The following is a 12,884-nucleotide window of genomic DNA, read 5'->3' on the forward strand; positions in this document are numbered from 1 at the left end:
TTTTTCCCATCCCTCTTTGGAAAGTGCAGATCTCCTTGCCAATCTGAATGTTGCATCTGTACTAGGATGAATCAGAAAACTGAAATCAAACACTCCCAAATTCTGAAGAAGGTGGATCCCAGCTGAGGGACTGTGTTCCTCATGATTAATTACCTTTCTTTTAAGGTCATTTCTACACTCTGACTCTTATTATTCTTACTTTGTTTTGAATTTGTTACATTTTACTTGAGTAATTACAAACTACTTATCTTAGATTCAAAAAAACTAAGAGCACACTCCAAAAAGAAATCTAGTTGAACTAGATGCATAGTTGAGCTGTCAGCCTCTTTTTTAAATGATGTGTTGCAAGACTTTTCTGGACTGGCAACATATATAAAAATCTTTGCCTGCTCACTCGAACAAGATTCGTTTTTGGTGATAGAATGGCAATAGCTAAGTGGATTAAAAACACGCTACTTAAATATTCTGTTTGTTAGCAAAATCCAGTCATGGCATGAAGAACCCGGCCCCTGGAAAGAAATGCAGGCCCCTGTGTTAGTTGCCTTGACTCTGTTTATAGCTCATGGGAATAGTTTTGCTGCCTTTCGATGGAGCCTGAAGGGTCAACTCTGTCTGATTTTCACCAGCTCCCTACCCAGCAAAGAAATCCTGAGGGTGGGGAGTTATTTTAAACCTTTGGGCTGGCAGTATCACATGCTGGGAAGGAGATGCCCAGTGGCTTTGAGCAGATAATGAGAAGCCTCTGACCCTCTCCCGAATAATACAACATGGGCTCCAAATTAGCAGCTGGGGCTAAATAAAGTATGTCTGGAAGATGTAGAGGCCTTGCTTTCCGTTCAGTCTGACACCTCAGTGTCTAAGGCATACGCCCAAATGTGGGGAAGGGATTCAGCTCTTTTCCCAGTCTAAGTTCAAACTCTCATGCACAAACACACGCACCGAGTCCTATCTTGCAGGATTTTATGAGGCCTGCATATAAAATAGACTCCAACCTGACCTACCCTACTGAACATGGGGAAATCCTGGGTAGATGCAGGGTTGCAGACCTCAATGCCAGAAGAACTTCAAAGCAAAACAACAAAGCACACGTGGAGGTAATGTCACTCTGAGCTTAGGCAGTAGCTTAGCAAAGGGTTCATAAATTCATGTGTTTTGATTTAGTCATCAAAACTCTACTCTGGTCTCTCCTTAGATGGGAGAGCCCAACCTGGCACATTGTTTTCCCTCGCTGATGCTCTGAGGCAGTTGCTGTGGATGCTGCCCTACTAATCTCTCCCTTTTTGTTTCAGCCTCGCTGACGGTCATTGCTGTGAAGGCTGTGGCTGGCATGATAACACACTCTGTGAAGGGTAAAATGCAGCTTGCTTATCCTGTTTTCTATATCATGTGCATTTTAATGGCAGCTACTTGTGCTTTCCAAGTCAAGTAAGTGAGTTTCTACTAATCTGCTAACCTCTGTACCCATTTATCTGTCAGTTTTGTTTAGTATTGCTATTGACTCAGATACAGATTACAGTTAAATGCAACAAATTCCTGACAGAGCCTTGACAGATGCATGAATTGCCTGCAGTTGATTATATTGTTTATTTAGACTTTATTGCTCAGTTTGTAATTGATTAATTGCACAAGGTGCTACCTCCTCTCATTATTAATTCACATGCAGTTTTTCCAAACTCAGTTTTAGCTCTACCACAGGTTTTGAACTTATTAGAAGAAAGTTATGTTCCTGATGCTTTTGGCTGCTACTTTTAAAAACCTCCACTGATGAATAATCCAACAGCCACACATACCCTCATTACGCACCTCTCTTTTCCTGGTGTATGTCACTCATCAGGCTGAAGAAGAGAGTTTGCCATTACTTTCTCCCCCGTTCTTTTAAATGTGACTGCTTCGTTACCCTGTGTCCCCGCGTCTCTTTCAGGAACAGTTAACTTTTGGTGAGCAGGGGACATGGGGGGTTTCCCTGCTGGCCTCTCGCCTGTTAAGTGATCGTTTCATGCTGCCTTTGCAGATTGCTGCGGGTGGCAGCACAGTAAAATATTGCTTGCAGCTGAACGGAGAGTCCGTTCCCTTCATGCCGGTCCCTCTGCTTCAGGTGCTGATAGCATCATTCAATAATCTCATCTAGACTGCTCCAGTGTGAGCCTGAGTGTTTACTTGCATGATTATTTTCCGGTAGAAGAGCCAACCCAGCTTTCTTGTGGCAGAACATATCATTCCCATGTGGACTCAGGAAGTCCATGCGTTATTATGCAGTGACTCTCCATGGCTGACTCAGGAACTCCCCTGCAAGAGATTAGAGAGTGATTTACATCCAGCTTGTCTTCGCTGGAAGAAGAGCTCAGGCCATTTAAAATAGGAAATAAAAGTTTTAGTAAATAGGAAGCTCCCAAATTAACCTCTCCTTCTTGCCAGGTTTTCTTTTCTTTCTTTCTTTTGCTAGATCAGAATTAGGGGATAAGTGAAATGTGCCCACTTCATTCCCTGGGCTCAGCGTCTTTTCCTCTTTTCTCCATTAGGCACATTTTCTACAGGAGACAGTGCTGCTTTCTGTCTAGATTTTCCATTTTATTTTTGTTTTCTCTTTTGTTTTATTTAACTGTCATGTGTTCACTCAGAACAGTCAATGCTGCAACATCCTCCTGGATTCAATTCTGAGCCCCGGTATCACTGCTTTAGTCCCTGTGACCAAGTTTGTTGCAAATGGGAGAAAATAATGAGGTGTTTTCAATGACTTCAAAATCCTGACTATGCTGTGGATATGTAGGATTTCTTTATTTTTAAAGCACCATGGAGACTGTTCAACAGTTGCTAAAATAACCATGCAATTACTTTAATGGCTAAAACAGATCCAAGCTTGGATTTTTACTGTTCTACTATATTGTACCAGTGAAACATTTAAACATGGTTCTTTTTATAGGTTTTGAATACACTCCACAGTCTCTTGATTTTTCTCTTTCTGTTTGAAATGCATTGCTAGGATAACACAGTATCTGCTCATGCCTCCCAGGGTTCACACTCATGATTCGTCACCTCATGCATAAAGGTTGATAGCACCGTTCTCTTTACAAGTGGGTTCATTTAACTTTTCTTCGGTTGATGCAAACCATCAGGGCTGCTCCAAAGCCTGCTCACCAACATCTTGATCTGCAGACTTGCTTGCAGAGTATGATCATGTGCTTCTGTATCTGGCTAACGAGCCTGGTGTGGTTTTGTTTTGCCTTTCCGAGAAGCACAACACAGAGCTTCCAGCCCAAGGAGCACAGGCTGGGAGCCACCTTCCCAGACTTTCCTGGCAAGACAGTATACCCCGCATAAACTGGTGTGGGACTGCATGGATGAACATACCAACGTGTATTTTAACCAAGCTGGCTTGAGCGGCAGCACCAAAAAGGCAGCAATGTGGACGCCAGCAAAATGGAACTGTTCCTACACCGACAGCCTTACCATGCTGGATATATACCCTTATGCAGCCTGTTTAAATTAGAGCAACTTGTCCCTGCCGGCTTGAAGGCAACACAGCTTCCAAAAACTGATGTAGAGCTTAGGCAGTGACACTGTAGCATTCCTTCCTTACCTGTGGCAGACAACATTTTTTCCAGTGAACCTTTCTGCAGGGACTTTCAAGGCCCATGGTCAGAGGAATCCCCTCCAGCCTTCTGGCTCTGCAGAGTCAAACCCAGCAGGCAAATTGAATATGATTATCCATTTGTCCAGGATAGTTTGGAATTATGGTGAAAAACAGTCAGATTTATTATTAAACTTACATTAAATTGCAAATCTAATTTGCACAGACTTTCTTGAAGTGGAATGAACTTCCTGTGCAATAACTCTTGTCTTCCAGGTTCTTGAATCAAGCCATGGAGCTGTACGAAACGACAGCAGTTGTGCCCATCAATTTTGTGCTCTCCACAACCAGTGCCATCATTTCAGGTTTGTTTCTGGCCTGCTGTCTCTATGGAATGATTTTGTAAGGATCAAGCTTGAATTATCACCTTTGACAGGAACGCAAACCAGTCATGTTTGTCTCCACCAGAATAACTTTTTCTTATTTGACAGGTGTTTAAGTTCTGAATAATGAGTAAGTTCATACTTTTAAAGCAAAATAAAAATAAACAAACTCTAGCTTTTGATAAGTAAAGTTTACTGTGCCTTGCTGGGTTACTGGAAATACCTACATTTGTCCTAGCCTCATATTGACATCCAGTAAATGCATTTACCATGTGTACACCAGCCTCTCCATATCCGAACTGGTAGAGTAATTTTAACAGCCTGGCAAACTACTCAAATGACAACCAGCTGTGTTTCATAGTAGTTAGTGTATATTCAGTTTCAGAAGGCGGAATTCTAGGTTAAGTGAAGGAAATAAAATGACTCTGAAGACCTTTTAAGCATTTAACATTTTATTCTGGGTGAGAACTTTGAACTCAGTGTTGTTAAAGAGCAACTGCAAATCTTGGAAACGCTGCACAGTGTAAGAATATGAGCAGGGAGGAGGACTAAGATGCTGTATCAGCAATGAGCCCAAATGATCCTGTTGTTATAACATTTATGACTCATTTTAACACACACTGGGGGCTTTCCTGTCATTGCTGTGCAGGAGTTTCTCATGCAGAGCTGCCGTTAATGAGAAGGGGAGTTAGCTTCATGCACAGATTGCCTCAGCACCTGTGTTAGAAGAGACCTACACTTTGTGACTGAGAGGAGACTTTGGCCAAGAGGGGGTTGCATTCTTGTGACCATATGGAGAATTTGGCTTTTTGCCTCCCAAAAAGATCAAGTAACTATTCAGGAACAGCTTAATAGCTTTGAGACTGGATACACATGCATTTGCACCAGGTTAGTTAAACCAGTGCAGAGCTCAGGAGAACAAACTCTGCTGAATCTTGCTGGGGTACATGCAGAAGGCACCTTCTTTAGCAGTTCCCCCATTCCTAGTTGCAGTCTTTGAAGATACATTCACTCTTCAGCTGCTCCAATTCACACTCTGGTGTTTCTCAGTAGAACTATGCTCCTCAGTGGTTTAAAGCTCACACATTTGGCTGTGAATTGGGGCAGCTGAGATCCAGATATGCATCTGGTTGTGTCACCACCACTGCAGAAGTGCTAATTCCTAGAGAAGGGGTGACCAGAAAGAGTTAGTGATCCCTTCAGCCAGAAAGATTTGGCAAACTTGGCTGCTGGAGCTCTTAACTTGGTATAAATATCAGGGATAATGCTTGTTATCTAAAACCTATTCTTAATTGGAGTTAAGATGGCCTGTTGGAATGGCTTAACTAAATCCTCGAAGAACCTGTTGGCTACACTGGTATGACCCTGCTTGCAAATAAGACCTTGAGCCTGACCTGTATAAAGTCTGTGTTGCTGACAATGCAGAGAAGGAAAAAAAAAAAAAAAAACCTGCATCTGTGCAGTTAATAACAGCAAGCGCTCCAGCCTGATAAACTAAATCTTCTCCAGTCCCAAACAGTATCCTGAGAAAGCCTACATGATAGAATATGGACGTATAATGTGAACCCCCCATAATGTGTATTAATACCATATTTGGGATTTTTTTGCTCCATTTGAGCATGACACTGCTCCTGACCCTCCCAGCTGTAATTCATATCACTTGGAATCCAGTCAAGATCTGCAATTCTTGTTTCTGTCACATTCCAGGGGTCATATTTTATCAGGAATTCCAAAGTGCAGCTTTGCTGAGTGTGTTCATGTTTCTGTTCGGGTAAGTGTATCGGCTGAAAATCTGCACTAAAGCTTGTATTGAAACAACAGTACTTTGCAGAGTGCCTTCTTTTCTCAGTAAGAAGAAACCTGCCTTGTTATTAAAGTATTATGGAATAGCCATTACAGTAGGATAAAAAACATTAAAGGAAAGATTAATATCAGAGCTATGGGGGTTTGGAGGCCTGTTTTTGAATCCAAATATGTAAAAATGTGAGGCACTTATGAACTCCTAATCCCATGATGGAATGAAAACCCAGCAGCATGTGTTCCTCCAGCAGGAAGGACAGATCACTGCTCTCCTCCAAAGATCATGTTATAGGGGAGACTTTTATGACTGCAAGAAATGTCCCTCCACGTTCCCTTCCACTTGCATGGTCCAGCTGTTCTCTGCTGCCAGTAGCTGCGGGATTTGCTTGCCTGCAAGGCGGTGCTGTAATACGTCTCCTCCGTCTCCTTTTGCTCAGGAAGGCACAGGATGCCTCCTGCAAAGTTCAGAGCACGCTACGAAGCTGCTAATGGCAAATGTTTGAAGAAGTGCTAGGCGAGAGCACAAATCCACGGCTGGCTACCAGCGTAGTAACAATTCAGGTGACAGGTGAAAGTTGTTTGATAACGGGCATGTGATAGTTGAATGCATCTCCCCTGAGCTCTTGGTCGTGTGTCTTTTCACCGTTGTCATATAAATGGGGCTGACAACTGCAGACATCTTCTTCCCCTGCAGTCAGACTGCAGTAGACACCCAGGACCACTATGTTGTTTGATGGCAATAAATACAACAGAAAATGGAGATGAGCAAATTCATTCCATGTATTTGGCAGGCAGGAAGTAGTGACTGTGTGTCCAACCCAGAGTACACAGATTTATCCAAGCATAGCAGTTTCTCATTGCTCCTGGCTTTCAGCTTGCCCCGGAGACACACAGTCAAATGAGAAAAACAACAGAGATGTTGACTGTCTGCAACATGACTGAGTTGCTAATGAAATTGGAAATGCTGAAACACTAATTCAGACACTCTGTGAAGATGTGCTCAAGGATTCAAATACAGTGGTCTTTCTTACGCTCACAGGCAGCTGTTCCTATGTCGCAGAAAGTGTAATTTTATTTGCAGAGCCCTTGGTAGTGATAATAAAGCTTCAGCAGGCAGAAGCTGGGTTGACAGGGAGCCCAAGTTGAATTTATAAAGAGGCCAGGAGCAAAAGTTTCTTATAAGCTGAGCAGCTCAGGTTTGGAAGTCCTTGAAAAAGAAATGTGGAAACAAATCCTCATCTCAGGTGCAATTACTGCCTCTAGTTATACCATGTCACTGTTTTTTGCAGGTGTCTCCTTTCTTTTCTTGGTGTATTTTTAATTACAAGACATAGAATCAAAGAACATTTACAGATTCCTTATATTGACTGTGGAAACATTCCTGGTAAGTAGGTTTTTTGTTTGTTTTTTTTTTTTTCTCCTGTCTCTCTGTTTAAAATTGATTTGTCAGATAATGGGATGACCTGGGTGAGTTCAGTCAGGAATGCTCTGTAATCATATTTAATAAATATACTGTTCCCTTAATTTCTATTCCTGTTCCCAACAGATTTTTCAAGGAATTTTTTATACTTTTTCCAAGCTATTGTTACAACCAGTCAAGTGAAAACAATTATTATTGGAGCAAAGAATGTTTAAATGATGGATTGGTGGGGGATTTGTTTTATTAAGAGTTTTCATAAAGTTATTGTTTTTCCTTTCCCTCACCCTCATTCCTTAGGACAAAAAGTGACAGGCAAAATACAGCCAGATTCTCACCATTTGTGTTATGGCACTTTGAGTAATGAAGATGACACGGGGAAACCTCAAAGCTGAAAGAAAAAGCAGCTTATTTGCCAGTTAGCAAGAGGAACATCACTGGGACAAGGATCAGGAGCACCTTTTCTCTGCATATATTCAAGTATTTATTGTATACCTGTATGTTGATGTATCATAGTAATATTTAGACCTGCTTAATTTATCCCATGGCTGTCCCAGGTGTGTTATGAAGATAAAGGAAGCTTTAAGAAGAACTAAGTAAGTGGTAATGAAACTGAACATTCTCCTGCTATAAATGTTTCTTGATGATGATTTAGAGCTATTTTTAGTTTTAATTGCCTAGAAATGCAAACAGGCATATAACAGGATTTTAAAAATTTGCTTTTGAAACCCAGATGTGCTTAGATGCCTAAAGATAAATGGGGACTGAGGAGAATTTTTTTCATAAGTGACTTCAAGTATTCTGCTGTATGTCCAATACCTTTAAAAACCCAATCCTTTCTGTTTGACAGTCAAAAACTGTGTGCACAAACATTTATACACAATGTATTTTAATTTATGTACGGTGGGAACGTTCTGACTTGCTTCTTGCTTCCCATCAGGCTGATTTCCTTATCTTGGAAGGATATGCAAGAAGAGCACCTTCCTCGTAGGGGCAGGGACGCTGTGGCGAGGCGGCTCAGCCAAGCCGAGCTGGGGAGCGGAGCTTGGTGTTTTCCAGCTTCCCAGAAGAGTCTCCTGCATTGGACTGTGCTGGGGAGAAGCTGTGTTAGTAGAGTCTAGCCTGAGGCCTAGCATCTGTTTTCAGGGAAAGAAGTTTTTAGTGAGAAGAGTGAGAAGTCCTCCAGAGGAAATGAGGGGAGCCAGGCTCCCTTCCTCGGTGTGGTTTGCAAAGATACTTCTAAAGGGAAAAGCAGAGGGTGCAGGGCCAGTCCCACACCCTTCCTAAATCCATGGTACTCCTCACGAGGGCAGGCTGGAGAAACCGGCATCACAAAGCCATGCTGACGGCGTACATTTTCCTCATAAAAAGGTCACTTCTCTGCACTTGTTTGAGGAGCCGATAGTGATGGAGGCCACAGTAATGGCTGGGTTTTGGTCGGGGAGGCAGCAAGGCCTCTGTGTGCCTCAATCCCGGCCTCTGGTAAGGAATTCCCTGTGGGCATCCACGCCAGCACCGCTAAGCACTGCTGGCCCACACGGAGCATCCCTCACACGCTGGGCTGCAGGAACGAGCAGAAGGGCCCAGGAAAAGGGCTCAGTGCTGGCCTTGAAGTCTTGGGCAAAACTCTTCTTTTAGGTCAGACTTAATCTGCAGTAACGGATGCAGGCCCTGTGCAGGGTGTACTTCATTTCAGCAGGGTATGATGAATTTGCACCTCCTGCTTTTCCAAGCAATTATTTCATTTTAAAATAGGTGCAGCAAAAGAGCAGTAAGACGGGTTCCCTTCAAATACCACGAAGTATCCACAGCACTATCGTCCTTCCCATGCAGCACCGTCCGGAAGGCAGGCCTCAGTGCGGGTATGAATTTGGCTTTGGACTTGGATCTTTTCCAGCTGGCACAGGGCAAAATTCAGTGTCCCACCTTACCAGCTGCCTGGTCATGGCCTTCGTCTCCCTCCTCCTGCAGTCTAAGGGAAGCAGAAGTTCAATTTTCTGAAGCTCAAAATAAAAAATGCAGACTTTTTTGTTATGCTTTCTCCAGGGTATAAAGGCATGCCTCCATCTTTCTTTTGCAGCTCAGATTTAAGCCACTTTCTAATTCTCAAGTGAAAGTGTGTGCTCAAGATGGAAATCGGAGGCTTATAGTTTTTCTTCCTGTGACCTAGGAAACAAGAGGATGAAAGAGATTGTTATTGATCCTTTTTTAAAATTATTGGTCTTGGGCATCTTTCTGAAATTTGTTTCCATGGTTTGGGAGGGCTGGAGGAGACAGGAAGGGTTCGCAGATATAGATTTTTTTTCTTTTGAGTAGGAAATTGCATGCAGAATTTGATGGCAAAAGCTATTATTTATTTTAAACTACTGTAATTCTTCTTCAGTGCTGCCCCCTTTTTTTTTTTCTCCCAGGGGGCTTATACAAAGATTATGTGGGTTAAAATTTGTTCTGTATGCCTGAATGTAATTTAAATTAATTTATGGAGCAAAACTCCAGCAGGAATTACGTGCAATTAAAAAATGTCATTTGGCATGATTTTGAGATGTGGACACATTCCAACTAATGTATTACAGGGCCAAAAACTCTGTGATGAGATTTCATTACTGCTGTGCAAAGAAGGGGACATGTTTTGTTTTAAGAATCAATTCTTAATCACTGTCATTTTCAGATTGTGCTTGTTGTGCTTGTGATATTTGGATTACAAAGACCACAGACCATTTCTTTCTTGTAAAAGAAAATCCTTTCCACTGGAATACAAATATATCCATGGAACTCTTTTCTTTAATAGTGAGATTTTTTTTCCTGTGTTTCTCTTGATACCAAAAATCTGCACCAGATATAAGTTGTGAAACTTGCACCTGCAAACTGAACTTTCCTGAGTACATACTCTCTGGAATCTGAGGAAATAAAAATAAATGAAGGCGTGGTGGACAGTCAGCACCTCACGTGATCCCTGTAGGCTCCAGTTTGGGATTTTGTAGATCAGAACCAGCCGGACTCATTTAGTGCTTGTTCCACTGCTGATGAATACTGCAGAAAAGGATGAAGTATTAACTGGCCACGGGCCTGGAAATGGGAATTTTGGAGGAGAGTTAAGCAATTTATTTTTTGCCATAAAAATATCAGGTTGCCTTTGCCAAATGGTTTCAGCTGGCAAAAAATAAATTAATAAATTAATCTTCCCACATCTGCCAGTGATGGGGGCCTGGTGTTCACCTGGCAGCCCTACTCCCTGCTCCTGCTATGGTTGTGCTCAGGCTCTGTGTGCAAGGGACCTGGCTCACCTAAAACCAGGGAGAAAGGTCAGAGTTTATAGGGGCTTCTCTGGTGGTTCAAAGAGCATCTCTGCTTTGAAGCTCTGGTTTCACAAATATGATGAGCTGCTTGAACAGTTCAGTACTGCTAGAAGTGTCACCGTTTTTCTCCTGGCTGCGAGGTCCTGCACTGCCTACGGCCTCGGTGAGCCAGTCCAACCCACTAACCCTGCAGAGACACTTTCTTTCCCTTCCTGGGTTCAGCCTGGAAGGTCAGTGAGTGGAGGTGGCCCATGGGTGCAACTCGCTGGAGCATTTGGTGTGAAGCAGAGGAAAACAAGGAGAGGGAGGAAACCTCCCTCCTCTAGCCGGGGCAGCTATTGCATTATCTCCCCCCTCTTGAAGAGCCTCATCATGCGGCAGGTATCCTGCTAAGCTCATTCCTCACGTGCCAGCATGTCCCAAACACGTGTCCCAAAGCCTTTGGCAATGCTTAGGTTTTAAGGGCCTGACTTCTGAAGCTAAGCAGCGGGCCAGACTTGCCATGCTGTGTGTGCTGAGAATTGGGTGAATCCACCTGGCACAGAGATAGGCAGCCTGTGGCATGAGGAGAATCCTTAGGTCAGCTAGGAGCACAGACGTGTCTAACTACACAGCTTGTTCTAAGGACTGATTCCTTTTCTTTCCAATGACTGTTTGCTATCAAGTGCATAAACAGGGTTGGACCGGGACCAAGTGCCCTCAGCACTGGTCTTAAAGTGGTCTTCTCTTATGAGCAAGGTCTCCTTCCAACCCACTGCTTGCAGGGAAGCTGGCTGCTTGCAGAGAAAAATGTTAACTTTGATAAGTCTGGAGCGCAAATGATTAGATTGACCTGTCTTCCAGTTTGCACTTCTGTTATAGTCCTCTGAGGCTCAGCCTTTTTCTTGTTTAAATGTTTTGGATTTTTATTGCCTTTGGAGAAATCAGCTGGACTGTCTCAGTGACGAGTCCAAAGGCTAACACAGGCTAATTGCCTTAATTATTACTGGAGGGCCAAGTTGGAAGATTTACAACCTGAGGCTGACCAAAGAGAAAAAAATAAAGAAAAAAATAATTTTATGGATTCTCAGGAGTTTGAGAACTCCTGAGCTTGCAATGTTCCTGGGATCTGGGACAGAATCAGAGATTTCAGTGAACAAATAGTGACAACATTTATTTTTGTATGTGTTTTTAATTTGTTGGACTTTTTTTTTTTTTTGAAATGTAGTATATTTTTTCTTTGCTTAGAGAAGGAGAAAAGAAAGTAAAATGCTCTCTTGGTGGATGGGTAATGGTTTGACCTTTTGAAGCTGAGAGAAGTTTACAAGGCACCTGATGACATGTTCCCTAGCTAAAGTAGTCATTAAGTTCTAATACAGAGGTAGGCAGCACTGGCAGATACATCACTGCATATCGAGCAGTCACAACTGATAAGGCTCTTTGTCCTCTTCTTGTGTATTAAATCTGCTCAGAGCACTTGTACATGGTCTGGGCCCCTGGCCTGCACATAAACATATTTTTGGAACATATTGATAGAAGAAAAGTTGGGAAAATATAAAATGAGAAAATGCACCGGAGAGCACACTGTCTGCAGTAGCATTTTGACTGCTGAGTGCCTCAGCTGTGGGTGCCAGGGAAGTGTGTGTCAGTTCACAAGGCGACGGTGAGCTAAGAACGTGTCCCGAGAGCTGCACAGAGGGATGAATCCAAGGGACAACTAAGACCCTTCGGTAGACAGGGCAACTATCGAGTTTTCAAACTAGAAAAAGACTAATTGAGCAGGTGGGTTTACCTCTGACTGTTTTACAAGTAGTTAACATATCACTGTAGCTCATGGCATTAACACCTGGAACAGAAGAAGTGGACTGCGGCCGCTGATGAAAGAGCCAGTTTTTGTGTTTTGCTAGGTCACACTGGGAAAAATGGAAATGATTGATTTAAGCCTCCAGCACAAATATGCTCTTGCCAGCTCTCCAGTTGGAGATTTCCACTCTTGGACTAGGCACTGCCTTCTCTAGATGAAATTGTTGGAGTCTGCTGCCAGTTCTCTTGCCAGACCCATTAAGCTGGTTGTAAGAGCAGCACTGTCGTTTGTCTCTGCTTGATAGTTGGTGGGCGTAAGTCCAGACTAGCATTAACACTGGATCAGGACTTTTCTCTCCATTTGAAAAAATTAAAAGCGTTGCTCTTGGGTTTCAATAGCACGTGTACCAGGCCCAGAGCTGAATGCTGTCTAATGCTCTCTGATACACTCAGCCAAGAATGGGAAAGGAAACTTGCATGGCACAGAGGCGGCTATATAGACACTTCTTACCTGACACTGAAGGTTACTGCTGGGAATGTGTCATATGGCAATAGACTACAACAACAAAGTGCTTCAGCGTCTCTTTAGTTTAATGAGAACAGCTGTTGTGTGTTTTACACTGGAAAGGAGATGGGGA

The 12,884-nt window shown here is 42.9% G+C and overlaps 1 protein-coding gene and 1 long non-coding RNA gene across 2 annotated transcripts in view; one reads left to right on the top strand and one right to left on the bottom strand.

The window, feature by feature from the left end:
• NIPAL2 (NIPA like domain containing 2) overlaps positions 1-7,742 on the top strand; it is a 48,204-nt gene extending 40,462 nt beyond the window's left edge. The window contains exons 7-11 of the mRNA XM_010226349.2: positions 1,290-1,425; positions 3,845-3,933; positions 5,659-5,722; positions 7,041-7,135; positions 7,469-7,742. Coding sequence (XP_010224651.2) covers positions 1,290-1,425; positions 3,845-3,933; positions 5,659-5,722; positions 7,041-7,135; positions 7,469-7,563 — 479 coding nt within the window. The 3' untranslated portion in view covers positions 7,564-7,742. The remainder of the gene's footprint in view (positions 1-1,289; positions 1,426-3,844; positions 3,934-5,658; positions 5,723-7,040; positions 7,136-7,468) is intronic.
• LOC148592825 (uncharacterized) overlaps positions 1-12,884 on the bottom strand; it is a 168,496-nt gene that overhangs the window by 137,550 nt on the left and 18,062 nt on the right. The gene's annotated exons all lie outside the window — the stretch shown is intronic.

Source organism: Tinamus guttatus, unplaced genomic scaffold (assembly GCF_059628265.1).
Source record: "Tinamus guttatus ecotype Peru unplaced genomic scaffold, ASM5962826v1 Tinamus_guttatus_pri_ptg000510l, whole genome shotgun sequence".
In the NCBI taxonomy this organism is placed as follows: Eukaryota; Metazoa; Chordata; class Aves; order Tinamiformes; family Tinamidae; genus Tinamus; species Tinamus guttatus.